Raw genomic sequence first — 20783 nt, forward strand, 5'->3', positions numbered from 1 at the left:
AAGCTCTTGGGACTTCCACAACTCAGGGGGAGTCAAGTGCAGCTGGTGGTGATGATGTGGTGGTCGTGGAGGTTGAGGAGATGGATGATGAGTTTGTAGGTGATGATGATATATTACCTGTTGAGGAGATAGAGAAGATTGGGGAACAGATTGTGATTGATGATGAGATAGAAGAGGGAGAGATAGTAGAGGAGAATGTGGAGCATGAGATACCGCAAGTCGAGAACGTAGATATGAGTCAAGAGATTGGGAATGATGAGACTGAATGGGAAGAGCAGCCTAGATGGAAAGAAGGCTATGCTCAGTGGTTCGTCAAAACGAAGAAACCAGCGGTCCCTACAATGTTTAAGAAGAGTTACAACATTAGAGGCTATGCTGAAGCGAGAAAAGGGATTATTTGCTGGATTTATGATGAGCAGTTGAGGCTCTTTGTGATTAAGAGATATGATGGTGTTCAGTACTTCAAAAGAATGTTGAGATCGTTGAACACGTTGCCAGAGTGTGAAGTGAAAGACTTAGCCAGATTGGGATTGATAAACAGAAGTGATGATAATATGGCTAGAGTCATCGGGAAGATTGTTTGGAAGGAGAGTATAAAAGAGAAGAAGTTCGAGCTGCTGAAACCACAGAAGGGTAAACTTATCGAAGACAAAGATAGAGGGTTGAGAGCAGATGGTAAGACTTGGATGATTATGAAGTATAAACCGATCCGGTGCTTGAAAGAAGTGCCGATGAAACAAATGCCCAAGGATGTGCTCAGAGAGTTGAAGTAGTGGTATGTAGATTGTGAGACAGCTGAAGCAGTGATGGAAGACGAAGATGAGCAAGAGTTGCTGAGAGTCTATGATCCGATGCATCTAGTAAACTTGTCTCGAGCTGATCTGCAGGTGCTGAATGAGAAGAAAATCTTTTATATTCCTGCTTGGAAAGTCGAAGCGAGGAAATATCAAAGAGTTGTTTCGGTATGTCTACGAGAAGGAGTGAATGCTTAAAGATGAAGATACAAGATTGTTGAAGATTACAAGACACGTGCTTGAAGATAAAGAGATGAAGCTACTGCCAAGGGGGAGTCTGTTGGTACATGATGTCAGTAGTTCAGTGTCAAGTGTCTGTAATCGAGTTTGTTAGATTTGTGTTTTTGTATGTAAGCGAAGTTAGCTCACAAGTTCGCTGATACAGGCGAACTTGTGAAATAAGCGAAGTTAGGGACAACTTCGCCTGAACATGCCAGGCGAAGTTCTCGTGATATATAACTATAGGTTACGGCGTTGTGTTTAGTAATTCAACAAGTTTCAGTTTACGTGTTTACGAGTTCTGTATTTGGTGATTGATATCACGTGTTTAAGGTTGCAATATAACGAGTATTTGTTTATTGTAACGTGTGTTCGATCGTGTTAACTCGTATCGTCTTCTACGCTCGTAACGTCTTACGTAGGGATTCCGCACCTACGTAGAACGAGATATCTCGTGTAGATCCGGCTGGGAACCTACAAGTTTAAAGATAAATAAACTCTTAAGCGGCCATCAAATAAGTGGAGGATTCATTAAACTGTGAAACATTACCAGCCATAATGTGATGTGCTTCCAATCTAATAAAAAGTAACACACCCAATGGTATTTAACATCCAAAAAATAGCCAAATAAAATGCATCTCAAACCAAAATATCACAAGTACCGCCTCGTCCTAGGCTATCGCACGAAAAACTATAGCCAAAATCATTTTTATCTGGTATTAACTTGGGAACCACATGCATCTAACGCATCTTTTACTAAGATCAACGAACTTGTATGTAAACCCAGAGCAATAGCATGATGAATCAACGTAGTTGGAATCATGTACCTCCAAAGCCCTAGATGAATCTCATGCCAATTCGGGTAACACTCATGCCACCTTCGTTAATGGATAATCTTTACCCGTCACTCAAATTGGTAACACCAAAATTAATAACAATTTACCTTTAAAAATGTGCTAGTTGTCACAAATTTTTCACCAAAAATCTATAATAATTAGTAAATTAACAAACGATTCACCTGTCGATGTTTTATTATCTAATCATATCTTTCACATTCACTACCCAAAAACAAAGGTGGTTGTATATCTGTTGGATGGTATCCGAATCTTGCCTCGATCTGTCCCATATTTGCCTCTTCTGGTGCAACAGATTGGAAGGAGAACAAGATTCACAAGTTGGATATTTCAACTGTTATACCACAATAGAATTTATATTTTTCTATTTTATGTTTCTCAATAAAATAAGATTTTTAGACCCAACGTAGTAGGGCGCTTCCCACCTCAAGGCGCCCCATAGCGTCGGGAACACCGCCCCAGAGACGCTATGGCCGCTTTGGTTGGGGGGCGTTCCCCACAGCGACGAAAGGGGAGGAAGAAGTGGAATGTGATTGCTTGGTTAGTTAATTATGTGTAACTAGGTTTTTCAATTATTAATTGAGAAAGGGAATTACCAAAGTATCCATGGAGAAAATGATGGAAAAGATGAAGGAGGGAGGCGGCCATTAGGGGTGTTCAAAACTATCCAAATCATAATCCGTATTCTAGTTATCCGACTATCCGTATCCGAACTATCCGAATCCCGGATATTCGAAAATTCGGATTCGGACAGGAGTTTTCAGACTTTTCGAATATCCAAATTATCCGGTATTTTAATTTTAATATTTTTTAGTTTTATTTTATATTACACATAATAACAAAACCCTAGATCTCTTAACCATCACAACACAAGTAGCGGATCTTCTCTTTCACAAATTAACCCTCACGGCAGCACTAGCACCACCGTCGCAGCACCACTATCGTCCGTCCCACCCTCACGGCAGCACCAACACCACCATCGTCCGTCCCACCTTCACGGCAACATCACCATCTTCCGTCCTAGCCATCGTCCGTCTCCATCCAGTCAGCCACCATCGTCGGCCGTCGTCTCTAGCCATCATTCATCTCCGTCAGTCTCTTTCAGGTTTGTTAATTACTTTGTTAAATTATTAATTACTTATTTATTGTTAGATTGTTAATTATAAGACTTGTTGAATTTGGAAACTTGAATTGTTAAGATGATGTATGGCTTTTATTATTAAAATAAGGTTTTTTTTATATCTTTTTCGGGTATCCGAGGTTCGGATATCCGAAATTTCGGATATCCAAACTTCGGATATTCGAATTTCGGATGCGGATTCGGATAGTGATTTCTTCTATCCAAAAGGTTTGGATACCCAGTTTCGGATATCCAAAAGTTTGAATATCCGGTTTTGAACAGCCTTAGCGACCATGGTGAAGATGCCGGAGAAGATGAAGGAGGGAGGTGGAATTAGGGTTAAACATTAACCTTTTTTTATTTGAACCAAAGATGTTACATTTTTTTACCCTTAAATTTATATCTTTTGAAAACCTTACTCAAAACTTTATCTTTTATAATTTTTAAGTTTTATTTCTTATGATTGTTTTTAATTTTGTTTTATTTATTAATTTTATTTAATAAAATGCTATTTGGATTATTTTAAATAAAAAAGAAAAAAGTTAATGAAGAATTAATGTTTGGAATGGGCTTCATCAACTACAACATTTTTAACATATGCTAGCGTGACGTCACATGTCATACAATTCTCACAAAAACAAAAAAGATTTATCCAATATACATGGTCTTATAAAGAAAAAGATAACATATAACTTTATCAAAACTACTTTGAATAACTTTATTGATCAACTGATATAACTGCTGTATGTTTTAACAGTTTGATCAAGTGGTCTGAGATGCCAAATTCCATAAAAAAGAACTTCAATGCTTAAAGTAGAACTAGAATATATAGTTGTGTCGGTGGTTACAGAAGAAAACAAATTAGAAGAAACTATATTTTTATTTAAAGCAATTGGAGATGCAACTAGTACTTTTTATTTTCTTTTAATATTAATTTGTCTGTTCATATAATTGTTTATAATCAGTATAACCACATATTTTTATGAATGCAGAAACCCTTTTCCGTTTGTCCTTTTATTTTCTACAAGTCAAATTGAATATACTATGTAGATCGCTAGTCCGCTACCAATTGTGATAACTAAGGCTGAGGGGTGTGGAGCGCGAGAAAGGGCGCGTGAGGCCATCCGCTCGCGCCCCGGGGAGCGAGCACCACACCACCGAGGCGCGAGAGGGGCGCGAGAGGGGCGCGAGCGCGGATTTCCAGGCGGGCGCAAGAGGGGTAGCGGCTGGGAGAACGCGTGAAGTGGCCTGGGAATGCGTAAATAGAGCCGTTGGGCTCTTTGTTTATCAAAACCGCTCGAGCCCCCTCTCGCGCCCCTCCACACCAGGGCCCGGGGCGCGAGCACCACAACCAACACCCATTTTATCAAGTTTCTCTCTCTGCCACACGTCACAATATTATTGGCTGGAGCCCCCACTCGCGCCCCCTCTCGCGCCCCCCACACCCCTCAGCAATGTACGTGGGGGGGGGCTAGCTAGGGGCTATGTCATTAAGTTAAGGAACTCAAGTAGCAAATTCCTAAAAAATGCATATTGAAAGTTTCAAAATATATTATTCCGTTTTAAATCATCTAAAGATATGAATCGATTTACTTAATCATTTTAATCAACTACTTCGATCATCAGTTGAATGTACCAACCAAAACACTTAAAAATGATTTGTGAAACTCATTGCACACTGGAACATGAAATAACTTAGTTTGAATCTTGAGAACATTGAAACTAATTCTAAAAATCCATCATCTTAAAACATAAAAAGAACACCATAATCACAATATCAAAACAAATACTTAGCAAATAAATTATAGTTGACAAAATACTGAAAGGAGATTGGAATATCTTACTGGTTACTCAAGGCATCCCAATAACTACTAATCCCGTAATGTTATGTCATTTACATCATAAATTACCCTAAAACCATTTAAACAAAAGGCAACACTCCTCTCGGTTACTCTCTCTCTCTCTCTCTCTCTCTCTCTCCCTCTCCAAACACACATGCTCTCACCCTCCATTGGGTAGTTGTCCACGAATTTAGATACCCGATATCAAGTTTAAGGTGACGGCGATTGTTTTGCAAATTCGGGTATAGTACCCGATGCCCACTTGCCGAAGGTGCCCCTCTTGCCCTAATTAAAAAATATAGTTCAAAACACTTGATTACAATGTCTAACCATGGTTGTATATAGACTTAATTAGCATTAATTTTCTAGTTAAGACATTGCCAAATATGATTACAATGTATTTAGAAAATTTAATCAATTATGACCGACTTGTCAATATCGTTCTCTGAAATTCACTTACTTGTGACTTAAAGTCCGGCTTGTCAATATTGCATCATTTACATAGCTAGGGCCTATGTCATTAAGTTAAGGAACTCAAGTAGCAAATTCCTAAAAAATGCATATTGAAAGTTTCAAAATATATTATTCCGTTTTAAATCATCTAAAGATATGAATCGATTTACTTAATCATTTTAATCAACTACTTCGATCATCAGTTGAATGTACCAACCAAAACACTTAAAAATGATTTGTGAAACTCATTGCACACTGGAACATGAAATAACTTAGTTTGAATCTTGAGAACATTGAAACTAATTCTAAAAATCCATCATCTTAAAACATAAAAAGAACACCATAATCACAATATCAAAACAAATACTTAGCAAATAAATTATAGTTGACAAAATAGTGAAAGGAGATTGGAATATCTTTGTGGTTACTCAAGGCATCCCAATACCTACTAATCTCGTAATGTTATGTCATTTACATCATAAATTACCCTAAAACCATTTAAACAAAAGGCAACACTCCTCTCAGTTACTCTCTCTCTCTCTCTCTCTCTCCCTCCAAACACACATGCTCTCACCCTCCATTGGGTAGTTGTCCACGAATTTAGATACCCGATATCAAGTTTAAGGTGACGGCGATGGTGTTGCAAATTCGGGTATAGTACTCGATGCCCACTTGCCGAAGGTGCCCCTCTTGCCCTAATTAAAAAATATAGCTCAAAACACTTGATTACAATGTCTAACCATGGTTGTATATAGACTTAATTAGCATTAATTTTCTAGTTAAGACATTGCCAAATATGATTACAATGTATTTAGAAAATTTAATCAATTATGACCGACTTGTCAATATCGTTCTCTCAAATTCACTTACTTGTGACTTAAAGTCCGGCTTGTCAATATTGCATCATTTACATAGCTAGGGGCTATGTCATTAAGTTAAGGAACTCAAGTAGCAAATTCCTAAAAAATGCATATTGAAAGTTTCAAAATATATTATTCCGTTTTAAATCATCTAAAGATATGAATCGATTTACTTAATCATTTTAATCAACTACTTCGATCATCAGTTTAATGTACCAACCAAAACACTTAAAAATGATTTGTGAAACTCATTGCACACTGGAACATGAAATAACTTAGTTTGAATCTTGAGAACATTGAAACTAATTCTAAAAATCCATCATCTTAAAACATAAAAAGAACACCATAATCACAATATCAAAACAAATACTTAGCAAATAAATTATAGTTGACAAAATAGTGAAAGGAGATTGGAATATCTTATTGGTTACTCAAGGCATCCTAATACCTACTAATCCCGTAATGTTATGTCATTTACATCATAAATTACCTTAAAACCATTTAAACAAAAGGCAACACTCCTCTCAGTTACTCTCTCTCTCTCTCTCTCTCTCTCTCTCTCTCTCTCTCTCTCTCTCTCTCTCTCTCTCTCTCTCTCTCTCTCTCTCTCCAAACACACATGCTCTCACCCTCCATTGGGTAGTTGTCCACGAATTTAGATACCCGATATCAAGTTTAAGGTGACGGCGATGGTGTTGCAAATTCGGGTATAGTACCCGATGCCCACTTGCCGAAGGTGCCCCTCTTGCCCTAATTAAAAAATATAGCTCAAAACACTTGATTACAATGTCTAACCATGGTTGTATATAGACTTAATTAGCATTAATTTTCTAGTTAAGACATTGCCAAATATGATTACAATGTATTTAGAAAATTTAATCAATTATGACCGACTTGTCAATATCGTTCTCTCAAATCCACTTACTTGTGACTTAAAGTCCGGCTTGTCAATATTGCATCATTTACATAGCTAGGGGCTATGTCATTAAGTTAAGGAACTCAAGTAGCAAATTCCTAAAAAATGCATATTGAAAGTTTCAAAATATATTATTCCGTTTTAAATCATCTAAAGATATGAATCGATTTACTTAATCATTTTAATCAACTACTTCGATCATCAGTTGAATGTACCAACCAAAACACTTAAAAATGATTTGTGAAACTCATTGCACACTGGAACATGAAATAACTTAGTTTGAATCTTGAGAACATTGAAACTAATTCTAAAAATCCATCATCTTAAAACATAAAAAGAACACCATAATCACAATATCAAAACAAATACTTAGCAAATAAATTATAGTTGACAAAATAGTGAAAGGAGATTGGAATATCTTACTGGTTACTCAAGGCATCCCAATACCTACTAATCCCGTAATGTTATGTCATTTACATCATAAATTACCCTAAAACCATTTAAACAAAAGGCAACACTCCTTTCAGTTACTCTCTCTCTCTCTCTCTCTCTCTCTCTCTCCCTCCAAACACACATGCTCTCACCCTCCATTGGGTAGTTGTCCACGAATTTAGATACCCGATATCAAGTTTAAGGTGACGGCGATGGTGTTGCAAATTCGGGTATAGTACTCGATGCCCACTTGCCGAAGGTGCCCCTCTTGCCCTAATTAAAAAATATAGCTCAAAACACTTGATTACAATGTCTAACCTTGGTTGTATATAGACTTAATTAGCATTAATTTTCTAGTTAAGACATTGCCAAATATGATTACAATGTATTTAGAAAATTTAATCAATTATGACCGACTTGTCAATATCGTTCTCTCAAATTCACTTACTTGTGACTTAAAGTCCGGCTTGTCAATATTGCATCATTTACATAGCTAGGGCCTATGTCATTAAGTTAAGGAACTCAAGTAGCAAATTCCTAAAAAATGCATATTGAAAGTTTCAAAATATATTATTCCGTTTTAAATCATCTAAAGATATGAATCGATTTACTTAATCATTTTAATCAACTACTACGATCATCAGTTGAATGTACCAACCAAAACACTTAAAAATGATTTGTGAAACTCATTGCACACTGGAACATGAAATAACTTAGTTTGAATCTTGAGAACATTGAAACTAATTCTAAAAATCCATCATCTTAAAACATAAAAAGAACACCATAATCACAATATCAAAACAAATACTTAGCAAATAAATTATAGTTGACAAAATAGTGAAAGGAGATTGGAATATCTTACTGGTTACTCAAGGCATCCCAATACCTACTAATCCCGTAATGTTATGTCATTTACATCATAAATTACCCTAAAACCATTTAAACAGAAGGCAACACTCCTCTCAGTTACTCTCTCTCTCTCTCTCTCTCTCGTTCTCTCTCTCTCTCTCTCTCCCTCCAAACACACATGTTCTCACCCTCCATTGGGTAGTTGTCCACGAATTTAGATACCCGATATCAAGTTTAAGGTGACGGCGATGGTGTTGCAAATTCGGGTATAGTACCCGATGCCCACTTGCCGAAGGTGCCCCTCTTGCCCTAATTAAAAAATATTGCTCAAAACACTTGATTACAATGTCTAACCATGGTTGTATATAGACTTAATTAGCATTAATTTTCTAGTTAAGACATTGCCAAATATGATTACAATGTATTTAGAAAATTTAATCAATTATGACCGACTTGTCAATATCGTTCTCTCAAATTCACTTACTTGTGACTTAAAGTCCGGCTTGTCAATATTGCATATGAATCGGTATCTTATAAGAATTAGTTTTTCAGATTTGTTTTAATAAAGAATATATCCATATTTGTGTTTTGACATGAGCAAATCTTGATTAATTACAACACATTGTTCCTAAGCGGCGGTGAGGAGCCATATCCATACTACGCACACAAAACATGTTTTATTTTTCCTAATAACATATTTAAAAGAATTAGTAAAGTTTATGAAACTGATCCGGACATCATCGAATAATTAGAAAATTTGTCTGATTTATCTTAAATGTTAAGAAGATTATTTATGTTATATTGTTATAGTTGGTTGTTGGCTAGAATCAATGAATCATCATGTACTCAAGAACCGGTCAACAATCATTCAACAGAAATTGATAAATATATATGGAGGGTCACTCTAGCAAAAGTCGTCTCTAGACTTTCCTTTGATGTTCCTTCTATTTTCTGTCTCTCAACCTAATATATATAGAGTCAAAACACATGAAAACTTTAACAATAGCCATGCACCGTTATAGAGAATAAAGCCCAGCTAATATATTCTCTCTAAACAGAAAGAGATCAAAGCGAGCTGCAAACATGGAATGCCGAAAACTCGAGTTGACCATTATTTCCGCAAGTGATTTAAGAGAAGTAAGACGGGTGTTCAAAATGAAGGTCTATGCCAAGGTATTATTACATCCAGTCGATATATATATAAATCAAAGATATTATAAAGACTTAGGAATTTCACTATGTGATTACACTATAGGTGTTTATTGGGGGCAACCAAGAAATGGAGAAGCGAACTCCGGTCGACAATCACGGCCAGACGAATCCTGCATGGAACTACACCATGAAATACTCGATAAGCGAGCAATGGTTGCAGCATCATGGAACAATGCTTGTGATCAAGCTTTATTGCAAGCGTAAGCTTGGAGACAGATACATAGGAGAAGTGCACCAGCCGTTGAAACAACTTTATGATTACGCGCATCCATTGGGTGGTAGCGCGGTGGTGTGGTTCCCTGTGCAAATGGGATGCGCTGAATCGCAAGGGAAGCTTTGTTTCTCGTACAGGTTTGGTGAGAAGGTGGCTATTGAGAAGCTGATGCTTGCAGAAAGTATTGCTTCCTTCTTAGTTACCGGTCCTGGTGGCGCAATTTGAGAGATCTGCACGAGACTGCAAATGTTGTCACCATTTTAATTAGCGTTGTAATTAGATTATTAGAATATAGTGTGTAAATTTGCTTTAAAGTTGTTTCCCATATTTCAGGATTTACTGTTTTCAATTCAGTCAATTAAATTGAGAGTTTTCGTTAAGGCTTAGAATGTCAAATCATATTTATTATCTTCAAAGTGGTTATCCAACACATGATTGGCTCAACATTCCTGTAATTAAATACAAGAATGAAAGAATCCTTGAAGTTATAGATGGAGACAATTAAGTGCGAGTTAAATGAACCATATAAACAATAGATGCGCTGGCGAAGCTAAAACAAAGACACTGATGAAAATGGCTCTGTCCACACTCAGGATTCATAATAATTGGGTGAGCGTCACCGTTTATATTGGTACAGCATTTAAGTTTCTTTTAACTTTTTTTTTAATATTATAAATGAATTAAGGGCGTGTTCGTTTCACGGAATTTTTTTAAAGGATTTGAAATTGAAATTGGAATTTGAATTGGAATTGGAATAGAATGAAATATATGAAAATCCGTATCATGTGTTTGGTTGGTTAATATGTTATTGGAATTGGAATCTTCTCCACTCTATTCATTTCTCTTCAATCTACTAACATATAAATAATAAACTAACAAAAAAAATGATAAATTAAAAACTTAAAAATATAAATATAAAATTAACTAAAAAATTGAAAAAAAATAATTAACAAAACTAAAAAATATATATAAAAAGTTAAAAATAATTTAAAAAAAAATAAAATTAGTATAAAAAATCTAGAACTACTAAAAAAAATTTAAGAAAATAATAAAAAACAAATATATATGTTATTATGCTTGTCACACAATAACTCGTCATAACACCACCATAAACAAACATTGGATACGGTTAAGTTCAAAAACCCATATCACCCATCTTCATCATACATGTCTAGACCAATAATAAATTTATCATATTGTTGCATCTACTAATTAGAACATATCATACTAAAACCAATGTTCAAACATACGATTAGAAAGTTTTCAAAATGCAAATAAAAATCGTTCCAACATATGACGACAAGTTATAAACACCACTAATAAAAGTATCAAAATACGAGCATATGACATAGCCAAACTTTTACTTAGACAACAAATACGTCACCCAATCTTCTCTTTCTTCTTCACCCAAATCCCAAAAGGTCGACACCCTTTTATAGTCACTTTTGATTTCTTCAATAGCTCTAAACTTTTCCAATTGAGACAAAGATGTCATTTTTTTAATCTCGGAAGTGATCATTGTTGTTTTCTTTTCTTTCTCAAGTTCATACTTTATCCCCTCACACAATTCGGCCGACGTTTCCTTAAGACGGTCAAGAAATAAAGCAACCACATCATTGAAATTTTGAAACAAAGAATTAACTTGGCCAGCACGTTTCCTCTACTTACCTCGACCACTTGAAGTTTCTTCAACTTGAACACTTGCATTAGTGCCTTCATTATGACTAAAGTCATCAAATTCATCATCCATTTGGTCCTCTAGTTCCTCTCTATTCGCCTCTTCTTCCATCTCGACCACACTTTTGGATCTATTACCTTGAGCTCGATCATTTCCAAAAATAACACACATTTCTTCATAATGAGAAAGACTTTTACGTTTCCATTTATCTGCCGTTGGATGACTCTATTGACAAGATAAGATTATAATAAACAAAACATCAATACATTTTATGATTAACCAAATAAAAAATGTTAATAACATAAAACTTTAACACATACCTTAATATAAACTTCCCACACGGGAGTTTCAGCGGTCACACAATTACGTTCTTTATCATAACCAAATCCACTAGTTTTTAACATATCTTGAACGATTACCCACTCTTTCTTCATTGTTTTGACTCTTGATTCGATGTGCGGTCTAGCCAAAATGTCCGTTCCGGCAAGTGATTCTTTCAATGATGATTCAAGATGTTTCAAGTACCCGGTTCTAAAGCCATTGTCGGATTTAATTCCTTCGTGTTAACCAAGTCTACAAAGGCCTCAATAAGTTTTGCATCTTCTTCGGCACTCCACCCTCAATATTTTCTATTTTTCGTCATTTCTATAGAAAAACATGAACTAAAACATATATATATATACATATATATATATATATATAACATAAGAATCATCTAAAATTTATAATAAACAAAACCAAACAAAAAAAAATCACAAAAAAGTATTTAATCATCCAACACCACCAAAATAGCATAATCAACAACAAAAATCGTAAGCAAGTATTTAATAATTCAACATCACCAAATAACATAATCAACACAAAAAATAGCATAAGCAATTAGTTTCTAAGACATTCTTAATCAATTGGCACTCCAAGAGTCTAACATGTTTTGGGCAAGATTGTTTCTAAATGTTGTCCACTCATTTGAAGTTCCAATATAAGTTATATTATCTTCGTCTTCCTCGTCTTCTTCATCCGCAATCACGTTGTCGACCTCGGTCTCCTCATCGCCCTCGTCCTCATCCTCGTCCTCGTCCTCATTACCAAATGGATCTATTGGCATTTCTCTTCTTATAAAGTTATGAAGCAAACAACATGCCATTATAATCCTATTTTTTTGGGTAATGGGATAGTATGAGTAATCTCTCAAAATTGCCTACCTTGCCTTTAAAATGCCAAAACATCTTTCTATAACATTTCTTGTAGATGAATGTTTCATGTTAAACAGTTCTTTTGGATTAGTGGGTTGGTGTCCATCACGCCAATCATTTAAATGATATCTTTGACCTCTATAAGGGGCAAGGAAACCTTCTCCATTTGTGTATCCCTCATCTACCAAATAATAACCTAAAAATACATTATAGTTAATAAACACCAAAACTACCTCAATTTACTATATTTATTCTATACACCTAAATGATATATTGTTACATATCCGGCCTTGAAACATTCAATCCATGTGGCCTATCAAGAGCATCTTGAAGGACTCTACCATCAGCCGCCGACCCTTCCCAACCGGGTAACACATAAATAAATTGCATATCTTGTTAACACACACCTAACACATTCGTAGCAATCTCTCCTCTTCTTGTTCTATATTTAGGCTTTTCTTCACTAGGCACTAAACATTTTATATATGTTCCATCCAAAGCCCCTAAACAATTCTAAAATCAAAATGTAAAAAAAAAGAGTTACTATACATGTCTAATCGCTAATGCAAGTTAACAAAGAAAAAGTATAATGATTGCATAATACCTTGAACCATTTCCACTTATGATCAGTAGTATTCTCGGGAACATGTTCGGGCTTCTTAAGAAAACGTGAATGCAATCTAATCATTGCATTACAAACTCGAGAAACACATCTACTAATTGTGTCTCCCGAACGACGAAAACGACATATCATGACCCGATTCTTAACATTATGAGCTATGATGTGAAGAAAGATGACAACTTGTTCATCAATGTCCATATTCCTATTTGCTTTTAATCCTCAAAATGTTTTGAGCATGTCATACAATTTGATAAAACATGCTCGATTCATCCTAATTTTAGATATAGACATGATGTCACTCTCATAAACATACATATACAATATTGAATATCGATCTAGTTTTCCTGAAGAATGTCGAATCCGTGGTTTATCTATTTTGTATTTGACTACCAACATGTAAAGTCAAAGCATAAGCAAAGAAACAGTTGTAATAAGTTGGCTCCACCATGCCAAAATCAATGTCGTGTTCCTTTGGTTACGTTTGCGAGTTTGTAAACTAAGTCGAGCCATTTCCTATTTACATGTTACCAACACACAATGAGTTAAAATTTGTTGAAATAACTATATTATGATAATTTGTATCTAACAAATTATATCAAGTATTTCGTGAAGCACAAATCTGGTTGAAGAATTCAATTAAACAGTTGGTGTGCAATGGACATTTGTTAAAAATAGTTTAAAATTCAAAAACTTTTGATAGCCCTATGAAAAATATCCAAGATTAAAAAAGAACTTAAACAAAAACAATAATCAAAGTATAATAATAATAATAATAATAATAATAATAATAATAATAGTTAGAAATTAAAGTATAATAATAGTTATGAACATCTAGATCTCTAATATTCAACCGTTAATATTATTATTATTATTATTATTATTATTATTATTATTATTAGCTCAGTGAGAATCAAGCATAAGAAAATACTTGGCAAGCTGTAGTCCTAAATAATATGTATTAAACAGCGATGAAACCCAATAATAATATGTATTAAACAAATACAAAAGCCTAACCTGTGAAGTAAAACGATGATGTTAGGTGTGACGAGCAAGATGGTGGTTCACGGTGGAGGGGAACGATGATGGTTCACGGTGGTAGAGAACGGCGGTGGAGCATGGTGGTGGAGAGAGGAGGTGGAGCAATATGAAAGAGGCGGCTGTGTTAGTTGGTGAAGATGATAATGAAAGAGGGTTGTGTTAGGTTTATAAAAATTCCTTGAAATTCCTTTCAGTTTTGGTGGGATTTTAAAATCCTATGAAAATGGGAATTCATGGGATTCTCTTTCCATTCTGGTTCCAGTTAATAGTGAAACGAACACAGGAATCTATGGGATTTAAAATCCCATTCTACCCAATTCCATTGAATTCCATGAAACAAACACGCCCTAAAAGAATGAAGAATGGAAAGTGGTAAATATAACATAGGTTGAGTGGTATTGATGAACGATGAAGAAAGTGATGATATCTTGCTGAGGTGGCAAAGTATGAAGAATGAAGAATCATTAGTATAGACATTTAGATATCTATCAATCTACTATATATGAGATCTTTAACCCTTATTATTTGCTTAAAAAACTGTACTACTGTAGGCTTGTAATGAAGAGAAAATTTAAGAACATATATTGAAAATGCAAAAAAAAACAACAAAAATACTATATATATATATGAGATTTTGGTTGTCTCTCCTACTTTTTGTGCATATCTATATGATATGATTAGCCACACAATACCTCACTATGGGTGACGAAAAGTTTGACAATAACCACACTTTAAATTACGAAAAGCATTATGTGTGACAAACGGTAAGACAATAGCCTCACTATAATCTACAAAGGAGTGTTTGAGTGGGAAGTAAACATTTTTAGCCACTTTTAATGTAATATCCAGTGTCTATATGATATAATTAGCCACACTATTATTAAATTTAAGTGGTCATTGCTTTGCTATATCCACACGGTATAGGTCACAATGCACGCTTAACACAACCCTATTGGCCACATTATTATAAAGTTCATGTGGCTGAAACATGAATTCATGTGGCTCTATACGTGCAATGGTCACCCATAGTAAATAGTCATGTGGCCGTTTTCTACCGTTTAGCCACACTTATTGGAGAGGCTTCTTGATGGCCAGCAACTAATTCCTGTACCCTTTAGCCACACTTATAACCACATAGGGCCACTAAACTGTGTGTGGCCATATCATACTCACAGTGTCGCGACCTTTGGTCACATATGACCTGAATCAAATGTGTGTAGCTAAAGGCCTACGACCATACTTTTTTCGTGTGACCAAAGGTCAATATTCACGTAGTGCTAGTACAAAATTCGCTATAAAGTGCGGTTAATTTGGCTAAAAGGTGCGGGCCTTTGACCACACCAAATACTTTTGATATATACAACCGCACCTTATACTTATTTTGTTAACATATCTAAAGAGGTGGGTTTTGGGACCGCACCTTATGCCTCGATGTATACAAAAGCATCTTTTACCTAACTACATATTTATTGATTTATTATTTTCAGAAAACAAAATATACTCAAATACATCAACCCAATAAATTTCCAGAAAACACAAAAAATATATATACAAAAAACTTTCAAATATACAAAAATGTTTTTTTTTTGTTTACAAAAATATTTGTTTAAAAAATAAAAGCAATTTACAATAACTTCCCGAATCGAGGTCTTCATTCTTGCAACCCGCACCGACGTCCTCATTCTTGCAACTTGAACCGACTGCTTAATTCTTGCAACCCGACCCCGTACACCTAACAAAACATAACTTGCATTAATTAAATGAAGCTAAAAAAATATATGCTAGTGAGTCTGATTAGAAAATGTAGTGTTCATGTTCGTTATCAATATAAACGAACGGTTCACGAGCGTCAATGAACAAACATACATGAGTTAAACGGTTTGTGTTCGATTATGGTTGTACAAAGTTAAGGCACTAGCACTATACTATCTATTTAACAAAATGAAAATGACAATTATAATGTACAAAAAGACATTAATATGCTTTTATAGGTAGATAAAAATTTAAACCTTGTATAATCAGTTCCTTTCAAATTATGTGTTGATGCCAAAGTTGCAGCATAATATATATCCAACATCCAACATCTTGGAGCTGAAAATATATAAACATAACAGACGCCTTTAAGAATCAATACGGTCTAACTAAATTATCATGTTTTATGTGTTTATTAGAAGCTATACCTTACAAAAGTTATATTAAAGAAACTCATCCTAAACCAATTGTACACTATAGATTATCCTAAACCAACATACACAATATCATAGAAACACCAAAAAGTATGAACATACTATTAGCACAATCAATAAACTAACAAACTAACATTAATGTGTACGTGTTGTACATGATCTTATTTCACTACACAGACAAAATTCTATATAATTTATACTACACACACACACACAGATATACAGAAACGTAACAAGTCAATGCACAATTATTAATACCATTAAGCAAATTAAACGTAACAAGTCGATGCACGAGACATTTTTGAAGAAAAATTACCAAACTCATAAGAGCCTATAGATGATATTAATGTGTTTAAATATGGACTATGGTATATACTTGCTAAGTTGCTAGTCAAATCTAATTAGGGGTAATATTTTAACCTTACCACTCTATCTGCAGAACCCTATCAAGCTATAAATTATGTTATTCTCCAAATGTTTAGACAAAATTTGAATCAACAACCCTGCAATAAGAAAGATGCCTAAACAACAATAAGAGAGAAATCACCACAAGCTTAGTAAATCAATGAATTAAAATCAACCTAAACTACTATCAAAGAGTAATTAATCATAATAAATTGAACAAAATGGTATCATATCATACTGATGCAGTTGCGCGAGTGTATCCTTTCTATTGTTGTGTTGTTCTCGACCCAACTGTAGTCACCATCAATGTAGTAAACCTAATTGTAGAAAAAGATGAACATAAACCATCAATGTTATTAACGCTATTACGAAAATTATGTGAAGAGTCTTAAAATCCTCCAAATTTGGCCTCGAACATCAAAAATAAATGTAGTGTCATGAGCATCATTTGAAAATGACAATAACTCAATTTGCGATATAAGGTTAAGATTCAACTGAAAAACGAACTCAGACAAGCCGATTGTACCTAAAAAACCACTTTGAACATTGTTGTCTTTAGAAGCCCTTGCTCACTGCACCTATGGCGTTATCTGGATAACTTAAATGAAACTGTTAATATCTGTAGTCATGAACTAACCTATAATATATTATCTCTACAGTTGTAACAAAAACAAACAAATCTGTAGAATCGAAAATTGATGAACAAATATATTGTTGTATCAATTTACCTTAAACATTAAGTGTTAAAGCTCACTTAGGTTTCAACAACTTTTATAACACATACTGTATGCAAATAGTTATAAAATACCATAGTTTGTTTCAATATGTGGTTCACCTTGTCACTTTGGTTTCAGCAATTTTGAAAACACAATGCAAAATCCCAAATACAATGTTTTACCACTATCCGGAATCTAAAACTACAAAAAAAAACACCCAGTGAAACTAGGATTTCTACAATGAGATAAGAAATTAATATATATTCACCCAAACATTTTATCAAACACCTAACATGCATGACATGAAATCAAAATTAAACACATATTCACTTACGATAACATTAACTGAGAGCACAAAGAATGCATCTCGTAAATCCAAAATGATATCTTGGTATTGATTGTGCTTCCATTCCAAATTTAAACCACCACTGTAGAAATTTGATAACAAAGTAATGATTTCAAACAAAAACAAGATCCAAAGTAATGATAGTGTGGAGCAATTGGGGGATTTGGGTGAAAGAAAACCTAGTGAAATAATAATCTAGGTTAAATAATTTAGGGAGCACAAGAGATGCGGTGTATTAGGTCAAAAGGTGCTGGGTGTCAGGGGACTCACAAAAAGTGCGGTTGTGGGGTTGGACTGCATCTTGCACTCGCATCTTTTGCCCACTTTTGTAGTAGTATAATATGAAAAGTTTATTAAATATTTTACAAAATACAAATGAAAAATACAAAAACAATCAACAACTCATAAAGTTGATGAAAGATGTATCTAAATCTTACTTAAATAATATGTTTGCGAGTTTAGAACCTCGAATCAGATGATAACAATGGTGGTTGCAAGTTTAGAACATAAGTTAGGTTGCGTCTTAGTGTGAAAAGGAAAAAATGGCAGTGGTAAGTTTTTGGAGAAATTGAGTTTTTTTAATAAAAGTCAAAATTTTGTTAAGACCGAGTTGGACCGCCTAGCCCAAGTAGAGCCGCCTAGGTCCGAGTTGGACCGCCTAGGACCGAGTTGGACCGCCTAGTGCCGATTCTGAGTTTTTTGATCTTGGAGAAGAAAAGCGGCGCATTGAAGTGCCGAGGAGCGCCTAGGCGCCGAGTACTCGGTCACCTAGGCCAAGTTTTACAACACTGATTACAACCATGGTTGTTCATTACTTCGATGATGAGAAGTTAAGAACCCTTGCCTCTTGACATCGTCTCCCCACCACCGTCTATTGCTACCACCCTGCGCCACCACGTCGACTGTTGTGTCTCTGATCTCCACTGTTGTCGGGTTTCATTTAAGAACCTTAGAGGCGAAAAATGTTGTACGGAGGTGATGGGGTATGCTGTTGGCGGTGGTTTGGTAGGATGCTTGCTTTTTTATTCAACTCTAATTCATTTATTACTGTTGGGTTCAATTTCAAAATTGTAAGTGGCTATGGTGGTGCTGTTGTGGGCTCCGATATTGGAGACCTAGGCGGTGGTGGTTTTGTTTGTTGTGGGAACGTTCTCAGGTTAGGGTTTTCAACGCTTTACCGTACAATTACTCATCTTGAGGTAATCCATTTCCTAGTGACTTTGGCGAATTGCGGTGTTTGTCGGTGAATATGTTATTGTTGTCTACGGTTTATGGCTGCGATGATCCTCCGAATTCTGGCATGACAATGTATGTTGCAGCCGATTAGTGATCCTAGGCTTCTTCGTTTTTCACATTTTTTTATTTATTTTGATTTATTTGATTATTATGGTGATGGTTTGTTAATGTCAATCGGGTCACCCAAACCGATTTACAGCTCAACTTATTCAGACTATATGACTTATAAGTTTGTTTAAGAACCATGCTTGCCTAATTTGTGTTGTTTAATTTCCTTCATCTAATAATAATACTAGATGAACAAAGAATAATCCAAATTGCCTAAATGTTAGATAGAACATGGAATGATATGCAATTTATATTAACACAGAAGCATGTATACTAGAGGCACTACTACTAACATGCACATTATACTACATAATTTAACAAAAGCACCATGAGATATAATTTATGACCGAAGTAATGAATGAGTCACTTAGCACCATGTGTGACCAGCAGTAACACATTATAACGTATCACTAAATATAAACTAATATTCTTACTCGCGTTTTGCAGCGCGGGTGGTAAAATTAAAAAGGGCAGAGGATCATCTCAGAGACCTAGAAGAAGCTTTCAACATCCTATATCAATACAATATGAAGCTAAGTCCATCAAAATGCCATTTTGGAATCAAAGCTTGGAAGTTCTTAGGATACATGGTGACCAATAGAGGAATAGAAGCGAGCCCCGAACATATAGTAGCCATCGTCAATTTGAAGTCTCCTGTGAATGCTAAGGATGTCCAAAGATTGACGGGGAAAATAGATGCTCCTAATAGATTCATTTCCAGATCCAAAGATTGACGGGGAGAAGTGTAAAGAATGTTATGACATCATTAGGAAGAATAAGAAGTTCGAATGGACCGAGAAGCATGAGGCTGCACTTAAAGCCTTAAAGGATTACTTATCCTCAGCACCAGCTCTGATGAAGCCTGTGGATGGAGAATCCCTATATCTATACCTAGCTGTTTCAGGAAATGCAGTAAGTGCCGTCCTCGTGAAGGATCATGAAGGTGAACAGCATCCCGTTTATTATGTAAGTAAAAGCCTCTTAGATTCAGAGGTCAGGTATTCTCATATTGAAAAATTAATTCTTGATTTGATTATGGCCTCAACCAAGTTGAGACACTATTTTGAAACACATACTATTATCTTGAGAACTAATTATTCTGTTAAAAATGTGCTTAGAAAACCAGAATTGTCAGGAAGGATGGACAAGTGGGCTGTGAAGCTAAGTGCATATGATTTTCAGTATGAGCCCAGAACAACCATTAAATCACAAGCACTAGCAGACTTTGTGGCTGATTTCAGTAGTGACATGAAAAAGGAAGCTGACTTAGAGGTACAACAACTATAAGAAACCAAGGATCCTTGGAACCTCTTCACAGATGGAGCATCCAACGTAAGAGGGACATGATAAGGTATCCTACTCAAATCGCCACAGGGGGACATTTTACCCCAGTCTATAGCCTGTGAATTCCAAGCAACAAATAATGAGGCAGAATATGAAGCTCTGATCGCAGGTTTGCAATTAGCTAAACGCATGAGAATTTGGTATCTT

The 20783-nt window shown here is 35.2% G+C and overlaps 2 protein-coding genes across 2 annotated transcripts; one reads left to right on the forward strand and one right to left on the reverse strand.

Annotated features, from left to right (window-relative positions):
* Positions 1-9403: 9403 nt before the first annotated feature.
* Positions 9404-10025, forward strand: LOC143606906 (protein SRC2-like). Its single transcript, XM_077082522.1, has 2 exons — positions 9404-9511; positions 9594-10025. Exons 1-2 carry the CDS (start codon positions 9422-9424, stop codon positions 9987-9989), a joined length of 486 nt encoding a protein of 161 aa, XP_076938637.1. The 5' UTR covers positions 9404-9421; the 3' UTR covers positions 9990-10025.
* A 1095-nt stretch (positions 10026-11120) lies between these two features.
* On the reverse strand, positions 11121-11920 carry LOC143606905 (uncharacterized). Its single transcript, XM_077082521.1, has 3 exons — positions 11763-11920; positions 11433-11667; positions 11121-11346 (listed from the first exon to the last, which is right to left on the reverse strand). Exons 1-3 carry the CDS (start codon positions 11874-11876, stop codon positions 11324-11326), a joined length of 372 nt encoding a protein of 123 aa, XP_076938636.1. The 5' UTR covers positions 11877-11920; the 3' UTR covers positions 11121-11323.
* Positions 11921-20783: the final 8863 nt, after the last annotated feature.

This window comes from Bidens hawaiensis, unplaced genomic scaffold (assembly GCF_021521415.1).
Source record: "Bidens hawaiensis isolate Kalapana, Puna unplaced genomic scaffold, B.hawaiensis_p1.1 tig00078313_1, whole genome shotgun sequence".
Classification (NCBI taxonomy): Eukaryota; Viridiplantae; Streptophyta; class Magnoliopsida; order Asterales; family Asteraceae; genus Bidens; species Bidens hawaiensis.

What these genes read in the sequence shown, in the direction of transcription:
- LOC143606905 (XM_077082521.1), bottom strand. Translation starts at nt 11,876, where the DNA reads ATGAAGAAAGAGTGGGTAATCGTTCAAGATATGTTAAAAACTAGTGGA. An exon ending in TGTGGGAAGTTTATATTAAG is followed by an intron (nt 11,668 to 11,762) that starts GTATGTGTTAAA and finishes TCTTGTCAATAG; the next exon opens with AGTCATCCAACGGCAGATAA. An exon ending in AGAAACTTCAAGTGGTCGAG is followed by an intron (nt 11,347 to 11,432) that starts GTAAGTAGAGGA and finishes GACCGTCTTAAG; the next exon opens with GAAACGTCGGCCGAATTGTG.
- LOC143606906 (XM_077082522.1), top strand. Translation starts at nt 9,422, where the DNA reads ATGGAATGCCGAAAACTCGAGTTGACCATTATTTCCGCAAGTGATTTA. An exon ending in AAATGAAGGTCTATGCCAAG is followed by an intron (nt 9,512 to 9,593) that starts GTATTATTACAT and finishes ATTACACTATAG; the next exon opens with GTGTTTATTGGGGGCAACCA.